Source organism: Amblyomma mixtum, chromosome 10 (assembly GCF_055824585.1).
Source record: "Amblyomma mixtum isolate Tamu chromosome 10, ASM5582458v1, whole genome shotgun sequence".
NCBI lineage: Eukaryota > Metazoa > Arthropoda > Arachnida > Ixodida > Ixodidae > Amblyomma > Amblyomma mixtum.
Window position 1 is genome coordinate 151235218 of NC_143021.1, and position 26541 is coordinate 151261758.

Genomic DNA, 26541 nt, shown 5'->3' on the forward strand with positions numbered 1-26541 from the left:
AAGTGAAATTCAACCACTATAATAATCATTTTTTCTTTTCCATGAGGTCTTAAACTGCCCCTTCAATTACATGCATTCAAAGTGAGCCATGTGTGAAAAAAAAAAAAAAAAAACAGCCCTAGAAAAAACAGCACCACCATCAATAATAACTGCACCAGGGTGACACAAGCCCCCTGAATGCAGACACATACCAGATAAGAGGTGGAGAATCTTCGGCTGCTGCCTCCACCATGGATTCCAGTCCCACCTGCATGAATGAAACACTTTACACAGTGCTGGGGTGGATCAAAAAGTGAGAACAAATGGATAACACAATAATCATAATAAATAAAATACTACTTGGGCAGGGCAAGGGTGTTTCTCACATGAGGAACTAAAAGAATGCAGACGATGCGAGGTTTCCATTGCTCTGTAAGATGGTATCAAGGTACCTGAAGGTATGTTCTCTCTTTCATCAGAACTCACGGTCATTCACATGGCATGCATGGGAAAGCTCTCAAGCTTTACAGTAGAATCTCAATAAATGTAAATCGGTTAAACGGAGCAGACGCTTAAACGAAACTAACTCATCGGAGTTGGTTGGTTTTCTATTAAGGTAATGTAAAAAAAATCTTGTTAATCGGAACTCATTTTTCGACCATTGTGTAAATGGAACCGGAAACACACTCGAAACCAAAACTAGTTGGGCCTATTTCTGCCTTGGCTAGAAAACAATGCCAACATTGAGATCAACCCACCTGCCAGCATTGTGAGGCATGCTAGTCTTTAAACAGAGCCCATCACACATACTTTTCTGCCCATTTTGGATGACACAATTATTTCTGCCATCCTCCAAGATTCACACCACTGAGATTCGGTTCAACGTACAGGTGTAACGGAAAGTTTTCGGGCATAGATACGTTCCATGCTGCTTGGGCTTTGCTTTTGCTAGCACAAGCCAAATTCTGGGTCCCATAAAACACGGGCACATGTCGCGAGTTTCACACAAATGCATGCAAGACCTATACCCACAGACTTATCTAAAAGCGTCAGCCCCGGTAAGTCGACGACGAAAACGATGCTGATGATGAAGCACCACATGAGTCACTGTACATGAAACACTTGTCATAGAGCAGTGTCTCAAACAAACACCGACTCCCACAGAAATTAGGGCTAACCCCCATGCAGCCACATACCCTCCCAAGCAGCCCATGTCTGATTAACCAGTTCAGGCTCGTGGAACCTACACAAAGGAACACTGAAAGGGGGGATAGGAAAGCACCGTGAACAATACGATGATTCCACAGCGCAAACACACACAGGCCAAGAAGGAGACAAGACATACACACCAGCGCTCAACTTCCAACTGATTTTTTATTAGGAAGAAGCACGTCATAATATACACAAACAAAAAAACAGCGCACATGCGCAATGCCAACAATCTCCAAGCGCTGGCAAAAGGTAAAACCGCTTTAAAAGCACGTGTGTATCCACAGAACCGCTATCCACTATGTAGCATATTCATTTCTTGAAGAGATAATGTTACAGGTGGCGCACTCACGCACCCTTTATCTTTCTGGATAATATGAAAGGCTTCAGCTACTTCTCTAGTGCGCTGGTCAGAATGAAAAAAACCACACATCAGTGTCACCAAAAAACAGCATGCATTTGCATGTGGAACAATGCTTCGCTAGGCTAGTTTCTTTCTTTTTTAAAGAATTAGCGTGCTCCATGACGTGCTTCTTCCTCATAAAAACATCAGTTGGAAGTTCAGCGCTGGTGTGTGTGTCTTGTCTCCTTGGTGTGTGTGTGTTGGCGCTGTTGAACCACCATTATGGATCTACACTGCACCAATCTGCAGTTCTGCTATCGTGAACAAGTGAAGAAGCGAGCACACTCACTGGATCTGCTTCCTTGGCCTTCTTCAGGTCTGGAGGGCTGTTCTCCTCGCCACCGGTCGAGCCCTGCAAACATACACGTTCAAGGGCGTCCGCAGAATTTTTTGCAGGGGGGGGGGCCCATTGGTTGTTGGCGCCGGAGGGGGGGGGGGGGGGGTATATTCGTAGCAAAAAGGCACTATTTGCGGAGTAAATTTATTTATTTATATATAAATAAAAAAATAAGTAAAATACGCACATGTAAGAAAAATTACAAACAGCAAATTAAAGCGCGGCTAGGAGAGATACATTAAAGTTTATCAATGAAAAAACAATTAAAATTAATAAAAAATACAAAAAGATACTATCACTTCGTGGAGAAGAGTGCTCAGTCTTGCTGCATACGGGTTCTCGACTCACCCGGATTGATGACCAGCACACAGCACAATATGTTCACAAACACGCAACTACAGTCACTCAGTCAGTCTTCCTTGAACAGCAACTGTAGGCGCCTCGGATTTTTCTGGGCGAATTGTGTAATTACACGGGTGATAAATTCATTTCTGTGCTTCACTACACGCTCTCGGTGCATACTCATCATACACATTGAATGGAAAAACGGTTGAACGCGTACGTTGAAAACAAAAGACAACTATATATACAACAAAAACTTCTTTACAAGATAAATGCACGCTCGCCCCTTCATACACCTCGCTCCATCTTGCTCGCGCATCCGCACAGTCGAGCAACCGCACACACACTGCTCGCCGCTCGTCGTTTTCTCGTCCGGTCTTGGTTGTTCTGACCTTCGTTGACAACCGGCCACTAAAAACACTGAAGCACAAACACAGAGGCGCGCACACGTGCAAGGGCTTACTTGCCGCAATATCCCCGAATGCGCACTTTGGGGGGTGAAAGGAACGCCGCGCGACTTCCGAGGGGAAGGAACACTCGCCACTCCGGTCGGAAAATTTGTTGTTGTGTTTTTATGGGGTTCAGAGCCCCAAAACGCATCAGGCTATGAGGGACGGAGTAGTACAGAGTTCCGGATAATGTCGACCACCTGGGTCTGGGTCTTGTTGTGGACGGAGGGGCCCAGCGAGTTGTGGAGGGTCGTCCAGGGCAGCAGGTCCCGGCTCCAAAGGAAGATGGCGAACTCCATTTAGGAGGAAAGTGTACGGAAGGTTTATTCACATATTTACAAGCGTAAGAGAAGTGAGAGACCTGAGTGAGAGACCGAAGTGGGAGACTATTCTGCCGCATTCGTTGTCGACTTTTATACCCTTCTTCGTCCCCAAATTCCCTAGGTTGAGGACGCCCACGCCGGATTGGGAGGGGCCTATAACTTTCACCTCTGCGCACAAACACAACACCGCACCTAGGGTCACGCCCCTGTCACGTGTTGATTCCGAAGGAAAGAAGGCCGCCGTCGAGGCGTTGACTGCGGTAGGTGGTGGTTTCTGGCCAGCTGAAAGTCCCGCGGGTCACCGACATCTGTTGTTCCTCAGATGGCATCCGCCGCTCGAGGCCGGAACAAAGAGGCCAGGAAAAGGCCGGAAAGTGGTCCTTTGTCCTTGCAGATGTTCAAAATGATGCCCGCCAGCTCGTCGCGGTGCTTGGCACGCCAAAGAGCAAGCCCTTTGTCCCCGTGCACGCTCGCAGCAATTAGGGAAGATAACGTCGGTCTCCCCGCGGCGGCGGCGGCGACACTTGAAGAGACTTCGGAAAGGCGGTCTGTTTTTGCTAAAACTTCAACCCCTTATTTATGGTTCTGTACTCCGACCGGGAAGGGCTCGGTGAATGGAATCAGCTGTCACCTGGGTCCCCTGTGTGGTCCATGACGGCAGGCTTGGGGCAACGGTCGCCGAGTAGAAAGCAGGTACTCTCAGCTACCCAGGAGACATATGTGTGCCAGCTGCCTCCGCCGCTGCTTAGCCTTCGCCGCATCTTGCTTAACGACGACCCACGTTTGGTGGTAATTTCTCCCAGACCTGCGTTCTTCGATCCTGACACCGCATCTTGCTTCCCGATGACACACGTCGGGAAGTAGTCTTTCCAGGCCCATGTACTAGGACCTTAACAGTCTCTTTACCGTGCACTGACACGCACAGTACATGGGCGCTGTTGTGATTTGAGACCCAGCCAGAGGTTACAGGCGAGCCAGGCAGGCGCCATCGGTCTGCGTTGACCAAAGGCGCTGGTTTTCGGAGAAGACGCAAGAAACGCTGGTGTGGGGGCGCCTCTGGAGACTGCGTCGCCGTGAACAAAAGCAGCTAATCCCCTTTGCCGAAGATTCTGAAAGCGGCGCTTCTACCGAACTGCGCTCTCCCGTGGATCGGAGGAGACAGCGAGCGCGGCTGCGGCGCCAACCCACCGCCCGCTTGACCCTGAGCAGCCCGACAAAGCGGGGGTGGATACGGCTGATTTGTCCTTCCCTCCTGAAGAATTAATCGGTGGCCGGCGTACGAACGTATCCTGATTATAGCGAGCGACGAAGGCGAAAACAAGATGCTCTGTGCACTGTCTGCCTCCGTGCCGCTATCTCTCTAGAGATCAAAGAAACAGACACCGATCGTAAGAAGGCTCAAACACATGCTCGCCGGTGCCGCTGTATGTCTGCAACAGGTCGCCTTTTAGTAGAGCTAACGATCCGCTTGAAAACGGCGGAACGACGCCCGCCCGGATGCGGCATTTCGCAGATGTGACCCAAAGCGTGGAAGCGGGGCTGCTTTTACCCTTTTGGCTGAGCGCACCACGGCCCCTGGTGTGCGGCCATCACTCACGGTTCGAGTGAGTGATTTTCCAGGGGGGTGCAGCCGCCCCCCCTTGCCCCCCCCTCCGGACGCCCATGTACACGTTGCATGCACTATAGGCAAAGTACGTCCATGAAATGTACGGCGCTGTAAATGCGAGCCAAGGACAAAAATATAAAGACAGTGTTAGCAAACCGAGAGAAACCTTGGTGCGGCAACAACAAAAAGTGCACACAGAAATGAATGTGTGAAGCGCGCTTGATACGAATAAGGAATGTCCTCAAAGAGAAATTCAATAAAGTTGCAATCTATAGGAAGAATTTTTTAAACATTTAATAGCACCTCGAAACGCTTCCTAATCTGCTCACAGGAAACCCTGGGAAATGGTAGCGTGCCCTGTAAGCAATGCTGCCGCTAAAAAAGTTTTTTCTGAGATACCCCAATAGCAGAGAAATTAACGCAAGGTACTAAGCTCCTGCACTTCCTCTGAACTTGGATTCTCCTCTCTCTTGATTTACACCTTCCTACTCGCACCAAGACTGCCTTTGAAAGCTATTCCCCATGGAAAGCATGCCAATACCATTACCCAGTGGACATTAAATCTCCCACAGACGTCCTGCGGATGTCCTGAACGTCCGCAGGACGTCCGAAGGAGTTCCAGTGCTCATTGGGTTACTCTCAAGAGCCCTCAGATCCCAAATATACCAAACTCGAAGGGGACCACGAAGTAGTTCAACATACCCAGAGTTCGATATATATATAAAACATGCAAACAGATAACCTTATCTGTAACCTAGAAGCGTGAATATAATGTAACCACGCTAGTGGCACGCTTCCTGCCGTGATGGGCTGCCTGCCAGCATACTGGCAGCACACCGCTTGCTGGGTGTCGCTAGGCCTAGCTCACTTCGCATCAAAGCCACAGCGGATGGTGCTTTGGGAGAAGCCACCGCTGACCACAAGCGGTCTAATCCCGTTAATGGTACACTATAAACACAATTACGTCTCAACTAAGGTATGGTCGATTTCTGCGTCACCTTCAGCAATGAAGCAGGCCACACGAGAGCCGCCACTAGCCTTCGGTCAGCTAGGCTGGCTTCACTGCATGACAACCAATGAACCGAACACTGGTTCCCGCACGACAGCGAAGTCGCATTAACAATAAGTGCGCCGGACTGAAGGCCAGCCTTACACCCACGTTGACTTCGTCATTCAATTTTATGGCGCTAGCTTTGCCAGCACGTGCCTAAGGCTGCGTGCATGAGAGGCAATTGCGGGAGAGTTATTAGGAGCAGCGCTACTTGCAGGGGCACAGCAAGAAATTCAATATATTGACTGTTCCCCTGAATTACCCCACGTAATGAACACACCCCCTCCATTAAATTTTGCTAAGATTTTTTTAGAAAAAAAAAAGTGCATCTATTATGTGAGCAAATACAGTACCTGTTTTATGGCAAAGGTAGTGTATGCTGAAAGACATGGTCTGCCAAATTCACTAAGGTAGCTAAAATAAACACACAGCAAAATAAAAGAAAATCCTTTCAAAGTAGCGTTCAGCGATGTTCAAGCAGCAGCAGGCCTAAATGCATTAAGCATCATAGTCTCAAGCCCATGCCGTGTGATTCTCTGTATGCTGCTCCTTTAAAATATAAAAGTTGCTGACAGAGTTTTCAGACACGAGCCATACTCCAGATTTCATGGCACTGAGTCACGCCTCCCACAGAGTTTAGTGGATAACCACAGCATCTGATGCTGCAATTTCTCCGACCTTACTTGTGTGGCATACGGCCACATGACCACACTATGCACGCGTGATCGCATGTTTAGACCACCGCTACTGGAGAAGGCGAGAAGGCACGGACTTCCTAATTGCGATACCTAGAATAACGGCACTTCACCTTGCATTTAATTTCAACCTTTGAGTGGTGTAAAAACCATAGAGTTTCTTACTATTACCTAGAGGGAAAGCTGGCGGCGCTGCACTTCAGCCACCATGGACGCCCAAAGCATCATGGGGCGGTGAGCTACTTGTTGCGGCACAGTCGTAGTTTTTCGGGAACACGGAGTGGCACTACTAAGATGTTTCATTCCGAAAACGCTGTTCGTGTGTGCGCAGACGACTTTCGCGCAAACGTAGTGTGCAAAACCCATAGTAGTGGAAACGCGACGACACATGACGCCAATAAAAGGTTTCACTTTTCCGAAATGCCATTAAAAACCTCTTATAGTGTTTAAGCAACAACATTTTTTTTGAAAACATATTTACTTTTAAAAGTGCGTCTGTTAATTACGAAATATTAATTTTTATAGTGTTCTTTACTTGGCCAATAGGAGAGCGAGTCGTCTCTTATTCTGGGCAAACTTTGCACTTAAATGCTTTTCTGCTCGTTTGTTGCAATCATTAGACAAGATTTTCAATGTTAGGACGTTTGTAGTTATCAAACAGCTTAATTTTTCTATTATTTTTTGGCCAAAGTTGCAGTTCCGCAACAAGTAGCTCACCGTCCCATGATGCTTTGAGCGCCCATGGTGGCTGGAGTGGTCTCGAGGGGTCGCCATGCAAACTCCCATAGACGGGCTGCCAGCTTTCCCTCTAGGTAATAGTAAGAAACTCTATGGTAAAAACTAATGGTGTCTTCGGCCGACACGCACTGCCTCCGTGCCGGTGCGCAGGAAGTGAAGTCAAATACTACACGAGTGGCACGTCTCCTCGCACATCAGCTGAACGTGCAAAACACTCGCAGAGTGCCGTTGCTCTTTCTGCTGTCTGCTAACCGAGGCCTGCAAACCGGTGTTCGGTTCATTGGTTGTCGTGCAGTGAAGCCAGCTTATGTGACCGAAGGCTGGCGGCGTCTCTCGTGTGGCCTGCTTCATTGCTGAAGGTGGTGCAGAAATCGACCATGCCTTAACTTTAATTGAGATGTAATTGCATTTATAGTCTACTGATAACAGAGTTAGAGTTAGTTGCATACGTTGGCAAAAAGTACGATGTTATAAAGTGCAGGCATGCCGGATGAACAGCATATGCTGTTCACTGCAAGAGCTAAGGCAGAACTTGCAAGACAAAAAATATTGACAAACCTTTAATTTCCTCATAATGGAAGGCACATGGCTCGCCGGCCGGTGGCTGCATGATTGCAGCGCGAATAAATGCATTGCAGCTGCTATAATATTCAACATTCCTATAAAATGTGCCCACTTGTAATGCTTCGTCTGTTTTTCCTCTTCGTCGATGCTGCGTCAACCAACGAGCGTGAACAGCGTCGTCTGCTAGCGCGTGCTGCACGACGGGATTGCACCGCGCTCCACTGTCGGTCTCCACGGTGGCGCGCATGCGTGTCGTGCTCGTCCCACCCGAATGTACGGCACTGCACGAGTGCGTAGAAAACTCCACGAGTGCCGTCAGCCGAAGACACCATAACACACCACCCACATCGAAGCTGGTTTTCAGTGACATCACAACTATGAAAGGCAACGCCAACGGAATGCATGTCCCGGGCATGTTGGTAATTCTGGATTCTTTTCTGTCTCGTTATGTTGACCTTTTCGGCCTTCCGGGCACAGCGCAGACCCTGCCGCAGCATGTCCGCTTTCGCAACTGGGCTTTGTCCCATCACGTACCGTATTTACACAATTGTGTGTTCACCTATTTTTTGAAAACTTGAAAATCAAAAATGGGGGGGGGGGGGGGTTTCAACTTTAAATCAAAAGCAAAGCATAGTGCCATAAATAAAGGTGAGACAAACGAGATATCGAAGATGCTAACAGCGTGGTTGCAATTTTGTTTGCTCTGTGGCTCTACCCAGTAGCATTCGGCTATTCTGCACGCTTTTTCGGAAGAATTTTTCTTTCTTACTTTCAAATGTGCACCCGGTGCTCAAGGGAGTGTCAACAGTTGACGGAAGGGCCGCTGCTCCAACCGCGAACACATTGCCACTCAAAACAGCAGCGCTTCCGGGGAGTGTCAGTAACTGATGGAAGAGCCGATGCTAGACACTCATAGCAAGCGTAGTTTCTCTTCGGCTCTGTTTGATGCATTTGGTGACTGCCGGCCATGTTTTACCAATTTTTAACCCATTCGCATCCGCAGCTTCGACGGCCGTTCCCGCGAGCTGTTTCGCGCCACTTTCGGAGCCACGGACTGACGTGTTAGGCGTCGTAAAGAAACCTCGATAACTCCAGCTATTGCCTCCCACGTAAACACTTTTTGTTTTATTTTGTGTGGGAGTTTTTCCGGAAGCACTGCACTCAGAGTACCTTGCGAGTGTGGAAGGTCTTAAAGCAGACGGGTATGTGTAGTGCCACTCCACATTTCTCACACTCCCACCGGCTTTCGCTCTTCTCCCCCCGTGCTTTGCAGACATGACATTGCCTGGATGGATTTTGCTTCATTGCGTTCGGCGGGATTTGGCGAGAGAAGTGAGCCCACTCACAGGCTTCGAGCCGCATCGGTGAAGCACCAGCAGGTAATTTGCCTCGTCGCCGGCATCCCGGTAGCACAGTCTCTTCGATCAGCTGTTCCGCCGGATCGACTTTCCAGTCCGTATAGCTCACTTGCTTTCCTGTCATCTTGGCCAATACGATGTAGCTGTTATAAACAGCGACATCCATGATGTAAAAAAATATCTCCTTGTATCCTTTTCCGTACCTTCGCATTATAGGCATGGAAGCGAGCCGTTGATATTCTCGATCTACACCTCCCATTCCACAGTTGTAGTCCTGCACAACCTGGGGCTTCAAAACAGGCAGGCCACTCTAGCGATTTCTTTTGCCGGTGTCAGTCAGACTGGCTATGTTGTGACAAATAGCATATTCACAGGCTTCTTGTTCTGCCATGTCAAAGCCTTGCGAGAAGAAGGCCCTGCACTCACCTTTTTTTAGCTTCATCTTTTTTAGCTCCTTGGGCATGTTCGTACGGTGCACCCTAACAGTAACCACAGCGTTTGATCCTGCTTGGTTTATGTGCAGGAAAAGGTGTGGCGAAGAATACCAACTGTCCACGCAGATTGAGTGACCGTCCGCGAGACGATCGCCGACAAGGTTGATGATGACTGCCTCGCTACACAACATTCCAACGGTAGCGGTAGTTTGCTCACGTCTTCCTGTATAATAGACAGAGAAGTTCAGGCAGTAGCCACTAGCAGATTCACACAGCTTGTAGAACTTTACACCAAAACGGGCTCATTTTTTTTATTGAGGGGCTGAATTGCATGTATGCGAGACGACCGCAAAATTTCATCAAACTCTCATCCACAGCAAGATTCTGGAGAGTAGGCACTACCTATAGACTTGACGATACAGTCCAGTAAAGGTCGTAGTTTCCCCAGCCTGTCATCAGTTGCTGCAAGGTCACAGAGATGCAGATACAGTTGAACCTCGATATAACGAAGTCCTACTTGCAGCCGAAAATTTCGTTACATCGCGAATTTCGTTACGTCGAGGTTCCCATGTTTCAGCTGTCAAAATAAAGTATAACTGGTTCAGGAACACTGCTTGTTGATGGGAACTTGTAAATCACTTATTGAGGAAATACACAAGAAAATCGAGTAATAGTATCGCTAACAAGGGCACCGGATGTTTTTTCTACATCAGGAGCATAATGAGTGATAGCAAACACCGCGACGGCATCATTTTTCTCCGTGTGCGCATAGCAAAAGAACGAGCGCAGCGCCTAGTACTGAAAGCCGCCACAAGATGTCGCTACTGGTATCATCATCATCAGCATTGAACATTTGCAGCCGGGGACGCATTAGAGAAAAATAAAGAAAAATGTTCGCATCGCTCACGCCGGCGCGGTGGGATTGTGCTCGCGGCGCGGTTATACTCCGACGTAGGGCGAGCGCGCGAGCGCGCGCGGCACGGCGACGTCACGTCCGCGAAACAGCGGCGCCCGATCGCCAGCGTGTTCGGCGGCTACCGGCGCGCTCTGACGGCGCCCGGCGCGGAATGCAGCAGGCTGCATTTCGCGCGGGCCGCGCTGAGAGAGCAACGTTGGCCGAGAGCGCGCCGAAGCCATGCAGCCGGCTGCATTTCGCGCGGGCCGCGCCGAGAGCGCGCCGAAGCCACCCACCCAGAATGCACCGCGCGCGCCTCCCACGCCACGCCTCCCCTCTACCCCCTTCGCCACTCGCCTCCTCTGCCAGGGCACGTTTTTTTTTTTTTTCGCCGCTCACCCGTTTTAAAGGTACGACCACACTAGCTCCACGAGTTTGTCAACACTGATGACTTTTTTTTGTTGTTGTCTACGAGGACATCGCACGCAAAAAAAAAAAAAAAAACGAACGGACGCTGCAAGAAAATTCCGGTTTGCGCTTTCACGTTCAGAGTCTACAGCTCGCCAGTGGCGTCATGGCGCGGCGCGTCTTGAAACTTCCATGCCGCGGGCTTTGTATGCGCACGACAGATGGCGCGGCGGTACGTTCTCGCACACTGCCGGCAAAATTGGCGCGCAAAAGGGCAAATACAAACTGCGTTTCGTCTCGGCTAAACTTTTAGCTCTCATTCGATTGTCAAGGTAGCTCCTGGCACATGCATGCGATGCGCAAGGATTTCGTTACATCGAAAGTGCGGAGCAAAATTACTTCGTTAAATCGCGAAAAAAAATACATGGTTTTCAATGGGGAAGTGATTGGGAAATGAAAAAAATGCGTTACATCGCGAATTTCGTTACATTGAGGTTCGTTACATCGAGGTTCGACTATATCGGGAGAGCGCCCAGACACGTTGCCTGGGCATCACCGTCGCAAAAAATGGTGAGCAGATCCCACTTCTTTGTGACCAATATGCCTGGATGCTGCTCTTTCATACCTGGCTCGTTAGCACACACAGCACGAAATAAACTTTCATCTCTCCTGGTGTCGTTTCATGCCATGTGGGGTTCGGCTTAGAAGCCTGTTTCTGCCTTGCATTAACATTGCTGTGCATTGCAATCATGTCCCAAAAATCGTCTCTGAGGAGAGCGTTGAACAAACCCAAAGCACTAGGATGCTCACCTACTTTGAGCTAGATCGCTCGTTTGACTCCAGGACTTCCGGTAAAACACAGTTTGGAGACAGCATCTGAACGGTCTTTTTCCTCCCACTGCCAATCTTCATTTCTTGGCTTCTTGGAAGGTGGCGGGGAGGAGAGCAGAGTGCCTTCAGGTGCACACACACACATCGCTTTCACAACCACTGCTGTTCTCGCCGTCACTCCCATCGTCGCCACTTTCTAGGTCCGAGGTAGCTTCTGGATCATCACCACAGTCACTTTCATCGTAACTCTGGAACACCAGCTCGAGAATTTCCTCACACGTGAGAGCTTTCTTCCTTCGCGACGGCATGCTCGAGACGCAGCAAACGACTCAACAGAAAAAGTGGAGACCCCAACTTCTTTTTTTTTTCTCAAAAAACCAAGCTCGAAAATAGTGGACAACTATGTCCATCTGGTGTTAACGACAAGACAACCCAACAACATTGTAGAGGGAAGCGTCATCTATCGGGACCTTTTAAGGGGACAGGGTAAGCAAAAAATCTGAGAAATATCAATTTTTAGTTTTTTGCTAAATACGAAATTATATTCTTTTCTGAATCGTTTCATTTATCACAATTCATCGTGGGCAATTTACATCAACCTGAAAAAGCTATCTGAAAGCAAAGCGGTCAGCGACACACCCCTTTACCAGCGATGTGTTTTTTCCGTTTTTACTAAAAACTAAAAAAAAACTCGAAATGTTACGGAATTTAGCTGCAAGAGAAAGCTCTCTAGCAACCATCCAAGCTCTCTGGCTACCATTCAAGCTCTCTGGCAACCATCCAGAACCCAAAGGAGTCCTTCAACAACGTCGTATGGGAGTGTGCTAAAAAAAATGTCTTTGCGGGCCTACAGACAATGAAGATTGCTACATTAGATGCTGTTCTGATCTTCAATGATGGCGCCATCGCAAGAACTAAAGTTCTTGAGGCATGTGGACTAAGTCCGGGCAGCAGCACTGTCCGCTGGCTGAAGTAAGTCGATCGGCGTCGAGTTTACTTTGCTGTTCGAGCTACGCAGCAAGTGACAAAACAGGCACGAGAAGCTAAACGGCAGGAAAAGAAGCACCAAGCAGACCTAGATGCGGCTGGTGACTATGCGGTGGCTATGCGGCTGGTGACTACTGAATAAATTGGTCAAAATGAGTTGGCTAAGTCGAAATCTTGGGAGTGAAGGTTTTGTTTACTTTAAACTCAGTTTTCTCAAAACAAGATTTTTTGTTACGTCGGTACCATTATTTCCTAAATGACAATAGATACAGTGAAATCTCGATACAATGAACTTCGCGGGGTCGCGAATAATCGTTCGTTATTTTGAAATATCGTAATAACGAAAGACTCGCGAAAAAAGGTAGTAGTATTACTGGACAATGAAAATACTGTACCTTCAGGAAGGGCACACGACAAGCTATGTAATTTTCAAACAGGAACGCAAACGAGAGGTTCAGCGCTCATTTATTTGAAGAAATCCGTGATTCTGACGGGTGCGACACAGGCGCCCCAGGACGAACTCTTCAACGTCAACTTTTTGGAGCACAGAATCAGGCACATCGCTACAACGTCCGATGAATGTGCGAAGTTTGCCTATGGATGCAAGAACCTCCGCACTAGACACAGGTTCGGCCGCTTGGTCTGCAGGCGGCGAGTCGGCATCGTCGTCCAGTTCATTTTCTTCGCCGCGCTCTCCATACTCGCGAACGCTCCTCACGATGTCTTCTACAGTCAGGGGCAGCATTTTCCGACTCGGCGTAGTCGGCAAAAGTTACAGAAGAGTCTACAGAGAGTTTCGCAGTGACTTCAGTCCGCACCTCTTTTGCGCTGTCGTCATCCGTGCTATCAGCGTCATCGCAGTCTTCTGTGTGAAGCGGCGATTTCACCAGGCCAGCTTTCCTCCAGCAGTTGTTGATGGTCGAGGCCTTTACGTTCCACCACACCCCAGTTACCATTTCGGCAGCCTGGCGGACATTTATGGCTGTCGGGAGTCCGAGCCGAAGGTTTAACAGCGCTGCACTAGGCGCTTCCGAAACGATGTGTTTCCTTAAGCGTGAACTGCCGTCGCTTCATCTTGACGCTGGCGCCCGCAGAATTCATCGTCAGCACAGTCAACACGCAGCGGCGAGAAACGACTAGGCCTCGCGTTCGCGGCGGCCGCACACAAAAAAAGAAAAGCGTGGAGGTAGTCTAGTCACATGCACACCCACGGCCGGTCTCGACGCGCGCGCTCTCTCGCTCTCTCTTAAGGAGAGAGGAGAGAGTGCGTGCGTCGAGACCGGCCGTGGCACACCGTGGGAGAAAAAAAAACGGAGGAGGAGAGACGAGCCAACTTCCGGTTGCGAGGCGGCTTCGGATTGGACTGGATTGTATCGGATGCCTGCCCTTGGCGATTAGCAGAGTTAGCATGTGCCTCTCGGGGAGTCGGCTCACTTCTCCGGGGTAAGTTCGTAATAATGAGGTGCATTTATAATAGGTGGGCAAATAAATTATGCTCGTTATTCTGAAATGTTCGGTATTTTGAAATTCGTAGTAGTGAAATATTTTTACATTGAAAATATAGATATTTTGGCGGGGATTTTGAAAAAGTTCGTTAATATGAAAATTCGTTAATGTGAGGTTCGTAGTAACGAGATTATACTGTATCAAGCTGATTTTTTCTGTGTATACAGTACATATATGTGGCAATTTACTGTACCAAAATTTTCAGCGTGCAAATAATATTGTTTGTTTTAAAATAAAAATATATAGAAAATTTGGTCCAAATTAGGGTGTAGAAAGTAAAAAAATCACTAATAATTTCATTTCTCGTATAATAAAATAATTTTGGTACAGCGGTTAGAAGATGAAATTCTCAACAAAATCACATAAATATCTTGCTGCTATCTTTATTAGTTGCTGAGAAAAGTGTACCACAATATGCCCCAAAATACATGGGAAAGATGGGGCTTACCCTGTCCCCTTAAAAACGCTTTTTTTCCAGAGGCTGGTGAACCGCTGGCTTATCGCAGTTTGGCCTTGGCCGAAGCGGCCGGCGGATCGCCGGCTTCGGAAGCGAATGGGTTAACGCAGTGCTTCGTCGAGTGTCATTTGGGCTACAGGGCCGGTAAGTGCCTGGTGCCCTTTCATGGCTACATTCAAGAAGGCTGCCATTCTTTACGGCGAAGAAATGCAGAACTGTCTGCTGGACGGCACATTCCAGGTCTCGGAAAGGGTGATGCAGGTGTGGTGGCGGCAGCGAGGCAAAACGTTCAGCTGTTCCACGCAACAGCGTGGTGTGGTTGTTTGCGAAGTGGGGAATTTCGCTGGAGGACGACGTTAAATGGACATGCTATGGGACCGCAGCAGCGATGGCGACAGCAGTACTAATGAGGATGATGGCACAAGTAAGGATGAGTAGTCCAGGGACCAATACATTTTAACGCAAGAGCGTTAAGGAGCTCGTAAGGTGGAAAAGCCAGTGTTGTCACTGACGTCAGTGTCGTCGCCTGCAGCGGCTTCGTCAATGCACAGAACTGGCATGCCCTTCATTGTTTTTTTCCTGACATATGATGGGGGGGGGGGTCGACTTACATTCAAGTTGACTCACAATTGTTTAAATACGGTACGTGCAGAACAGTGCAGCTGCTGAACGTGCCTAACATCCAGAGTGGCACAATCACGTGGAAGTCTCCAAGCGCAGATAAGAACCCCAAAGGCTCGTTCCAGCAGCTTATTATCTTGATTGCTCGAGCTTTGAGAATATTTGAGGTTTACAATCACTGCTAGTTACTTTGAAGCCCAAATTGAATGCCACATTATTCACTTTGATATTTTAAACATTCGAACATTTGCGCCAACCAAACTCCGACATACGATGCTCGCACACTGATTACCTTTACTTTTCCCTGCCTTCCAACCCATGCACACTTCCCGACGCCATCCTGCACCTAGCGCCCTCCTATGGCACTGCCCTCAACTCAGTCTACAGTCACAAACACCTTCACTTCTACACACCCCATTGGGCATTGAAGCTTTCATGGATGTCCTGCGAACGTCCACTGAACATCCAGTGAAGTTCCACTGCCCTTTGGGACAGTGCTAACAGCATGCCTTCATGAGCTGCAGTTAGAAATGTCTGTCAATGCTAACATACAACCTGTGGCAGAAGTTTGGTGCTGCTACTGACCTCCGGCTGCCTCTGGCTGGTGGGAGGTGGACAGTTCCCCACACTATCCTGCACCTAGTGCCCTCCTACGGCACTGCCCTCAACTAAGCCTACTGTCGCAGACGCCTTCTACACACCCCAATGGGCATTGAAGCTCCCTTGGATGTCCTGGGGACTTGTGAGACGTCCTGTGGACGCCCACTGAACGTCCAGTGGAGTTTCAGTGCCCTTTGGGACAGTGCCAACAGCATGCCTTCATGAGCTGCAGTTACAAAAGTCTGCCAATGCAAACATACAACCTGTGGCAGAAGTTTGGCGGTGCTACTGACCTCCGGTTGCCTCTGGCTGGTGGGAGGTGGAGGTGGTGGCGGCAGTGGCGGGGGCTGCAGGGGTGGTGCAGGCGTCCGGAACTTGGTGTTGTAGGGCAGTGTCTGGTACTTGGGGTCCGACCGAGGTCGAGGCTCCACAGCAGCCACATTGGTGGCCAGCAGCAGGGACGGGGGTGGCGGAAGGGTACCTCCACCTCCACCCCCACCCCCTCCCGCTCCTCCGCAGCCGAGTGGCAGCCGTCCCTGCTGTTGCTGTAGTGCCTGCTGCTGCTGACTGTTGTGGAGGCGCTTCTTGTGCAGCCGCTGCCGCAGCTCCGCGATGCGCCGATCCAGGGCCTGCACCTCCGCCTGCCGCTGCGCCAGCTGTTCCCGCTGCTGGCCCGCCCGCTGCGCACGGGCCTGCGTGCGTACGCATGCTGGGTTGAGTGTGCGTATAAGAGAGTCAAACTATAAAACCCGGTTAATGGCACAACTGACAAGAATATAGAATGCCACGACATAGGACCAACTATGGGCAGCAGAGTTTTAAATACCTACCGTATTATCCGGTGTATAAGACGCGGCTTTTTTTCAAAAATCTTGCTGGTGCGTCCTATACAAGGGTGCGTCTTATACGCGAATTTTTGGTTTTTTGCGAGTTCAGAAATTGTTCATGTTCAAGCTTTTTTCACCGAAGAAATATCACTACCAATGACACGGTTGTAACACGGTTAATACTTCAATATGGGGACCGCCGTGGCGCAACTTTTTTTTTTAGGTGGACTTAATCTTGAAACAGCGGGGATGACGACTTCCGGGATCACAAACACGCGACCTTTTCGGAGGCTCCAAGCAAAAGTAATGTGAAATGCCAGAAGATGGCAACAATCACGCTTCTCGCCATTGTCAAGACAAGCCAAGACAAGCTGGCGTTCTTTTTTAGCCACCCTTTGCAACTTTGTTTGCTCCGTGTACATAGTGCGAAGAGAATGTTTCAGCCGTGTTGCCTCAGAAATGGGCAAACTTTTTTGATAGTGCATCGAAAGATGAAGACTTCGAAGGTTTTAAGTAGAAATAAAATGTTATTATGGACATACAGGAGACTTCTTTCCTTTTTTCTTTCTTTTTTTTAAACGTGGGCGGGTATGGCGCGAATGTTGCCTTTTTCGATCACTTAGCGTTGCTTAAGAACTTCTCACAGCTACGGTGCATTTCACGATGGTCGTGCAAGAGTGTTTGATTAAGCCTAACTGGGTAAATTGGGATACACGGGTGCATCTTATATACCAACTTTTTCAGTGACACCCTGCATATATGGCAGGTGTGTCTTATACACCGGAAAATACGGTAATGCCCTCTCTTCTAAATCAAAGTAGAGAAATTAACATTGCAATAGAATCTTCTTTAACCAGAGTGTTTAAGTGAAACTTAGTTAAATATTTATTTGAGCAATGTTTCGCTGTTTGATATGCTTTGATGGATTTACGTCTAATAATGGTGACCTCTGTCCGATGAAACTTTTCAATTTATGAATACATGATCCCTTTTCGTACAAGACCTGTGTGTGTTGTTTTGCGTGGTGAATTATGTCTGCTTTGTTTGATAAATTCTATTACTGTTCTTGCTTGAAGCATTATGTGTTTGTTGTATGCTCCTTTATTAATTCAGTATGTAATGTTCTTTTAGTGCTGTATTTGTAGCTGCTGCATTTTGAATTCCCTAAGTTCAAAGTTTGTATTTTTTTGTTCTGAAAATTGCACTCTTTCCGAACAAAGTAAGGGTTTAGGGACCTAGTCATGTACACAGTACCATTCGTCCCTGACCCTTTAGCTTTCTGTACACAGAAAACAAAGAAATATAAAAATGAAATGAAATAAAATACCACCACCACGACCAGGTGCAAATCACGAATTGCTGTCTCGGAAGACATAGAGACAATCGGAAGTTAGCTTAGTTACAGTTGTCACACCTACGGTATAAAGCGGTTACAAGTCCCATTTTGCCTCCTTCAAATCTGCTGCGCTGTAGTACAATGCAACTCAAGAACCAAGTGGCAAACGCTCTTCAATGGAGGCCCTCCTTGCACCAGGTAGCATGACAGAGCACAGACTTCAGAGGTAATAAGGGAGTAATTACTCATTGGCATCCACCCAAGCGCAGCCAGACGGCTACAAAGGAAAGCTATAGAGCTTTCTCAGAAACTCCGCAGTTAAAGAAAAATTCTTAGTGGTCCGGGGTTCGAACCCGGGACCACCGCTACACCGGAGCAGTCGCTCTACCAACTGAGCTAACCGGGACGGCAAGCTTATGGTAGGGCGAGAGCGAATTCATCAATAACTCGAGAAAGCTGTATAGCTTTCCTTTGTAGCCGTATGGCTGCGCTTGGGTGGATGCCAATGAGTAATTACTCCCTTATTACAAATTTACTCCACCTTGGGGGATTCCCCTAAACATTTGACCAGACTTCAGAGGTGTACAGTCAATAACAATAGGTTAACTGGATTAACCACAGCATCATGACTATCAACCGACGCCACTGGCTTGAGGACCTCCTCTGAGGGACACCTGCGCTTTTTGCTCTTGAGTTGCGTCCGACTACAGTTACCGTATAAACGCGTGTAAAGGCCGCACCCAGTTTTCCCGAAGGAAATGTTTTAAAAAAAATAAATCCGTGTAAGGGCCGCACCCGAACTTTCCATGACCCAGGCGGGTATAGCCTTCTAAATGCATGCGCCGTGACCTCCGCGATCGGCTCCGGCTGGAAACAACGGCGCGCTCGATCGTGGAGCGCTCGATCGTTGAGGCCAAGCACGCGCATAAGAGCTTCCAAAAACCGTCCATGGATGGCGCGCGAGGCCGCAGCCATCATCATCATCGTCAATTTGTTTTTCTCTGCCGCGACTTCCCGCTATCTACATCGGCATCAGCATCGCCAGCTCCAGCGTTTTATGGCGTGTTAGCGCGTTCTCCATAGTTGTGGCTTTCGCGTGCTGCCGCCGAGTAATGTAGTTTTAGCACGATAGGCAAGCACGTTATCAGCTACACGGCTGGGAGTTAGCTCTCGAACGCGGCAAACGTGCAGCGGACAGGGAATTCGACGTGGCCGAGAAGTGCGTCCGATGATCGTGCTCTCAAAAGGGTGCATTGAGAAACACAAGCTGCAAAAAGCGCACTTTCCGAGGCGAGCCGTGCGAGTTTCCTGAACTGTAAGAAGAGCTGCTCTGCTATGTGATGGAAATGCGGAGCAACGGCTACGCATTGACAGCAGACATGCTGCGTGGCTTCTATTGGGATGAGCGTGCACCAGAGCACAGCACCAGCTCAGAGTTGAAACACTCCGCGAGTGACGATTGAACGTAGAATAAATGCTGCTCATTCCCTGATTGGTGTGTTTTTGCTTTAAAAAAAAAATTATTTTTTTCGTACGTCGCATGTATAGGCCGCACCCCGAAGATTGGCCCTCGAATCTCGAAAAAAAAGTGCGGCCCTTACACGCGTGTATACGTTATTATCTCTTTCCAGCCGAACTATTCCTGCAGCTTTATCAGCCAATCTTGTGTGCTCTACACTTTGCAAGGATGGATGGACATTGAGTGCCCCAGCTTAAAAGGGTACAGGTACCACGAGCTGCAGTTTTTTTTTCTCCAGATTTTTTAAGGAATATTTCGTTTGGTTTGGTTTATAGTGGTTTAACGTCCCAAAGCGGCTCAGGCTATGAGGGATGCCACAGTGAAGGGATCCAGTGATATCGACCACCTGGGGTTCTTTAACGTGCGCTGACGTCTAACAGTACACGGGTCTCTGGAATTTCGCCTCCATCGAAATTTGACCGCCGCGGCTGGGCTTAAGGAATGTTTCAAATTTAAAAAGTACTAGCTATAAATTCACAGTTTTTATAATCAACTTCCACTAACTTTCACGCTAGGCGCACTTTTCATCCTGAATGTGTATCTTTAAGTCACTGCCTTGGTTTTAAAGTAGTGCTTATCTTCCAACTGGTTCACTAATGGGTAGCAAGCCAGCGACATCTACTGCTGGGCAAAAAACTAAACCACATTGTGTTTGATGTCTCTGATCTCCTCCTGGGCCCGTATTACGGAACTTTGTCAAAAATCTGTCAAAAGTTATTGACAGTGACGTCAAAATGACGAAACGATGTGACGTCGACGCCTGACGCAAAATTGACGCAACGAGGAATCAGCCAATTACAGCAGAGCGGCGCCCCGAAGCATTTGCCTGAAGGACGAGGGACTGTCTGCTAAATTTTTGCTAAAAGAGTGAACAAATGCACAGCGATAAAGATAATTATTATTTTATTTTGCCAGAAAATGATGTTCAAAGCTAAAAATATTAAGAAAAACAAGAAGCGCAAGAAGTTAGGCTATTAAATTTCCTGGTGGGTAACTTTTGCTGCCGCGGGGGTGCGCAGACGGCGGTAAAACGTCAACAAGCCGCTTTGCACGAAATAGCTGTTCCACGCCTTGATACTGTTTTCTTACGCGGCGTCGAAAATCAAGGTACTGTGCGGTTGATCTAAGTGCGGAAAAATCGACGAAGCCAACTTGTTAAGGTCTGTGTTGTTCGGCTTTTACGATCGATGACAAAAGTGTCAAAGCGTGAAGCGTTGTATGTGATGTGTGGTCGTCTGTTTCTTTTTCCTCGACCGGTAAACAGAAGCCGACCACGAAGTGTGATTTGCAGGGGAAAATAAAGTTCTTTGCCAGCATAAGCATGTTTTATTTGTATGTAGCTGTGGCACAGAGGTGTCGTCGGCTGCCGAAGCTTGCATGAAAGCCGCCGGTCGCAAATAACCGCTGTGCACACAGCACCCGCCGCTGCACCGACAGCGCGCTCGCACGCACCCCTCCCAATTCATCGGCGAGTTCGTCGCACAGGCTTCTCCAATCGAAAAAGGCGTCGGAACAGCTGGTCCGGTCAGTCAAACGCGTCTTCGTGCGCCCTCCTTCGCCGTTGCTCGCGTCGCCGCAGCCACCTCAGTCTTACAGCCACATACGCCGCCGCTATTTTCTGTCAAAAACTCAGCAGTCCAATTTTGACCGCCTCGAAGCCGTAAAAAAAAAACGTCAAAATGCGCCTGCATAATTAGGCATGCAACGTCACCACTTCTGTCATGTCCGTGACGTAAAAGCCAGTCACCCATGACGCAAGAAAGCAACATGGCCGCCGGCCACGGCCGACCAATAGGAGCGCAGCTACGGCGGGGCTTTTTGACAAGTTTTTGATTTGACAGTTCCGTAATACGGCCCCTGGAGCTTGCAGATGTGTGTTGATACATGAACCACAACTGTAACCTCTGCTCCCACACCACTGACTGTGCAGCCTAGCAATTCCATTATTTCGTGCAAAACTGATCTGAAGCGACTGCAAGTGAAGTAATAAATTCAGTGCACTTAGTGCAACACCTGGGAAGAAAACATCCCAGAGTTGAGCAGCGAACTTCCAAGCTGTTCGCTTCAAGTTTCACAATGAGCTGATCAGCGTGCTGCTGCCTAACCTAAAGGGGATGACGAGGGTCTTAAAACTGACCGTTTTATTTATGGCTAGAATCTCATGAAATTTTGCACACAGATGTGTTTTTCTCTTCCGATTCCAAATATGTGATAATTGAGCTGGTGGTCTTAGATCAAAAGTTATCTTAAATTCTAGAGTCTAATTAGGTAATTTTTTACGCAGGCTTTAATGAACTTTCTCATTGCATTTTGTTGCTTTTAATTACATGCATTGATAGCCATCAAATTCCCATACCCGATGGCATTCTTACTTTTTTTGTTTAGGCCATGTATAAATAGTAGTTTCCAATTAGCTTAACAAGTTGCAGTGTCAAATACTGCAACCTTATACAGTAGAACCCCGCTGTTATGTTCCTCACTGCTGCGTTTTCCCGGCTGTTACGTCGTTTTCTTCGGGTCCCGGCATAGCTTCCATAGGATCCAATGTGTTGGGAACCCCGCTGTTACGTCATAGCCGAGGAAACGATCCCGCACGATACGTCGCAACCGGGCTCCCCCATGGAAGAAGGAAAGAAGGAAAGAAGAGAAGTTTTTTTTCCTCCATGGGGCTCCCCGAACCCGCCCGGGCAATGCGCGCCAACCGCCATTTTGATTTTTGACGAGTCTTGGCCCGGCTTGGCTACGGAACTGGCTACAAGAAGCCGCACGCGAGTTGGAGAGGCCGCCACTAGATGGCTATCTGCCTCGCGAACGGGCACCCTACGAACGCCGAATGCCGCGATCTTTATCGTGGGTGGGAGGTGGTGACGAGGAGGCGTGCGGCTGCGGTCGCTTATCTGTTTTTCTCAGCCAGCGTCCGCCAAATTTGTTGCGACGCGCGTCTTTTCTTTTCTTTCACTCTTTCTTTTTATCTTTTAACTCTCCTCTATCCGCACGTGGCAGCGGTGGTGGCTCGGCTCGAGGCAGTAGGCAGGCCCGTGCACTTTCCTTTTCATCCTTCTCTCAGTCGCAACATCTTTATCGTGCTTTGATGGCGTGATAGCGTTGCGTAAGCGGAAGGCGCTTCCCCTTGAGGAAAAGCTGGATGTACTAAACGCAGTCGACAGGTAGCCAGGGCGGCCTACGCGGAGCAGCGCGGCGAGCAGCCTACGAACATTTCAGTGCTTGACGCTGTGCACAACGTCGCTTCAGCGACTGCAGTGAGCGCGTGAACTGCACAGCACTGCTGCGTGCGGTGTGGCCTTTGTATAGAAGTGGAAACTGCCATGGAAGACGAAGAGTAGTAAGCAGCCTCTCGTGATCAAGAGCTAACTGAGGCTATGCATTGCGCTGGGTGCCACGGGAATCGCATGACGCGACTACGTCGCCATGGATGCTGCCGTCGTGACGTCGGAATGTCAAATCATTGCCGAGATCGTTGCGAACTCGGCTGTAAGCGAAGCCGCTGACTACGATGACGACGAGCCGCATGATTCCTGCGAGTTGGCAGATCCGATTTTTGGAGAAGCCGTCGCGGCTCGTGACCTCCTCCGCAGGTATGTGCGTCGCACCGCAAAGTGACGCTGACAGCAATGCGGCCTTCCAAGCTATTGACAAACGCATTGTACTCTCCAGCGAGCGAAAGAAACTGCAATCCACCATTCTCGATTTTTTAAAGTCCTAGGGTCAATTTGCCGAAATAAATTGTTTAAAGTCAAAGCTGCACTGTTTTCATTAATTTTCAGTGCTTTCCTCACTGTTGCGTTTTTTTTTCCCGGTCCGGTGAAAAACGTATCAATGGGGTTCTACTGTACTCTCGACGCAGTATATCAGGATGACATGCCTTTAGAGAAAAACGAAGAATGTCACCAGGTATGGGAACTCTCTAGCTGTCAATTCATGTAAATAAAAGCAACAAAATGCAATGAGAAAGTTCATTAAAGCTGCGTAAGAAATTACCTAATTACGCTCTAGAATTTGTAAGATAACTTCTGATCTAAGACAACCAGCTCAAATATGATTACAATTTTGGAATCAGAAGAGAAAAACACATCTGTGTGCAAAATGTCATGAGATTCTATCCGTAAATAAGAAAAAAGTTAGTTTTACGACCCTCATTCCCCCTTAACTGTTCAACCCAGTGGGCACAAACTCCCATGGACGTCTCACAGATGTCCTAAGCGTCCACAGGACGTCTAACAGATGGCCTAAATGTCCACAGGACATCCCACAGATGTCCTAAGCGTTCACAGGACGTCCCACAGATGTCCTAAGCGTTCACAGGACATCCCACAGATGTCCTAAGCATCCATAGAATGTTCCACAGACGTCCTAAACGTCCACAGGAAGTCCCACAGATGTCCTAAACGTTCCATGGACGTCCCACACATGTCCCAGATGTCCACAGGACGTTCAAGGGAGTCTCAGTGCCCACTGGGAAAGAGGAAAGAAGCACTGCCTACCATGAGCACGTCGTGCCGTGCCCTGTCCGCAACACTGGCCGCAGGTGTGACACCCGTATTGCCGGAGGAGCCGGTGTTGCGCCTCAACTCCTCCAGCTGGCGGGTGAGCTCTTCAACCTTGGCCGCGGCCACCGAAAGCTCCTTCTCCTTGGCCGCAAAGAGCGCCCGCACTGCCTCCAGCTCTGCCGCTGTGCGACAGGAAAAAGTGGGACATTTTTTCATAAAAGTGGGACATTTCGTCAATCACCACAACAGCTGTACCAATCTCCAGAAAGCAATGTGTCCCATTTGTCCTGGCTCAATAGTCAGCGACTAACTGAACGGCAAGGTCAACTGCAGCGATTATCATGTGTATCAACACTGACACTCGATTCAAATAAGAAAAAAAAAGAGAACAGTTCATGTCTATAGTGTACATCCGCAGTCTAAACTTTATGCAGTTAAATATTAGGGAAAAAAACACTTTCGTCACTGTCTCTAAATGGATCTCGACCTAGAAATATGCAACCTAATTATGATTTTTAATAAATTGTGCACCAAACACAATGTTACCCATCAGTGACCCACGACCCACACGACACAGTGAACGTGTAAACATGCAGTCCTGACACAGTGTTCCTCTAACTTAAGACACCTGAGGAGGACACCAGGGGGACCCACCGAGGCTGGCATTGCCGGCCTGCTGCTGGTCGAGCTGTGCCCTCAGCCGTCGCAGCTTCAGTTCCTGGGGCTCGTGGGGTGCGGCCTGGCGGAGGAAGCGGAGCCGCTGTTCGCGGGCCACCAGTTGCTGCTGCTGCCAGGCCAGCTGCTGCTGCTGGCGCATGGCGACCGCACGCAGCTCCGCCACACTCAGGGCACCACCCGCGGAGGACGGGGAACCATCACCGGCCGCGGGGGCAGGCAGCTGCAGGAGGGGGGGGGGGGGTGCTTCAACATCAACCCGGTCACATGACACCAACAAACCAATTCTACTGCAACAAATCCACGTGACCACTCTTTCTGCACACACCGTGACCTGAGCAGCCCTCAACACTGTGCCACGTCACAGCACTAAGACAAATGCGAGGCCTCAGTTTGGCTTTGGTTTATTAGGTGCAACATCATGAACCACGAATGAAGTCACAAATTATTTCATTGCTGCAGCAGCGTGCAAGGAATAAGCACTGTTATTTTGCGAAGCGAGAAAAAAAGAAAGGAATAAAAGCATGACGCACTTTCCGGCTTGCTATTCTTAGAAAGCTAAAACAGTATTTACAGTTCAGGCATCTCAAACAGAGTGTGCAATTAAAAAAAATTGGCAATGCATTACTAGCATGCACTGCCGCATTGTCCTGAACGCAACAATATTTTCTTTCACCATTAATGCAGAATCGACCAATAACAAAAATTACCTCTATAATTGTATTTATGAGCAGTGACCTTAACTATAGCTTGGAGAGACGATGTTTGTTTTCATCTTGCTTCCTTTAAAAATCATATTTCATGCATGCACTAAGACAAATGCGTAGCCTTCATTTGGTTCAGCTTATGGGGGTTTAATGTCTCAAAGCGACTGAGGACAGGCGGGACGCCGTAGTTGAGGGGTCCGGAAATTTCGACCACCTGGGGTTCTTCAATGTGCACTGACATCGCACAGCACATGGGCCTCTGGAATTTCGCCTCCATCGAAATTGGGCTGCTGCGGCCGGTATCGAACCCGCGTCTTTCGGCTCAGCAGCCGAGTACCATACCCACTGAGCCACTGCGGCGGGTAAATGCATAGCCTTGCCACACTGTAGTTTCCAATCGGAAGCATCCCTGGACAGTATTCTTTTTTGCGTGCACGTCATAGCATTTTCCTATGAGTTCATTTTGAAAGAATAAATGCAGTAAACTTGGTACGTTTCATTAAAAGACGAGTAGATTAAACAGTAAAGGAGCTTTTGTACAGTTCTATCAGTGTGAATTTTGAAGTTTCATTCGAAATGACAACGCAAATGGAAACAGAGGGGAGCCAATCATAACTCAATCACACCTTTTACGCCTGCATTTCATGCCATGGCTAGCAGCCAGCGTTCATAAAAAAATACAATTACCAGCATCGTCCGTGAGCTCAGATTATTTTGGGCCTCAACAAGTCTCTACACAGCTGGAAACAGTTTCCATGCAGCACCCAATTGAATATTTAGGATATAAAGTGGTTCGAAATGGCTTCCACAAAGATAAAGTCGTAGTTTTGGGACGAACGTTACTGGGAACGGGTCAGTTATTTATTAAAGATTAATAAGGGCCGCCGCGGTGGCTCAGTGGCTATGGTGCTTGGCTGCTGGCCCGAAAGACGCGGGTTCGATCCCGGCCGCGGCGGCTGAATTTCTTTGCAGGAGAAATTCTAGAGGCCCGTGTGCTGTGCGATGTCAGTGCATGTTAAAGGGAAGCTGAAGAGATTTTCGAATTCATTAAGAAGCTCACGTATGGATGTGGGAACCTTAAAAATCATGCGGGTGAAATTTTTTTCCATATTAATCACTTAGGAGCGACGTAATCGCCGTTTAAAATTGCGCGGTAGCTCCGCCCCCCGCTGTCCG

The 26541-nt window shown here is 48.5% G+C and overlaps 1 protein-coding gene across 1 annotated transcript in view; it reads right to left on the minus strand.

The window, feature by feature from the left end:
• The window catches only part of ASPP (Ankyrin-repeat, SH3-domain, and Proline-rich-region containing Protein), a 59442-nt gene that overhangs the window by 24663 nt on the left and 8238 nt on the right, over positions 1-26541 (minus strand). The window contains exons 2-6 of the mRNA XM_089562653.1: positions 24638-24881; positions 23978-24165; positions 16087-16485; positions 1881-1943; positions 192-247 (exon numbers count right to left, since the gene is read on the minus strand). Coding sequence (XP_089418779.1) covers positions 192-247; positions 1881-1943; positions 16087-16485; positions 23978-24165; positions 24638-24881 — 950 coding nt within the window. The remainder of the gene's footprint in view (positions 1-191; positions 248-1880; positions 1944-16086; positions 16486-23977; positions 24166-24637; positions 24882-26541) is intronic.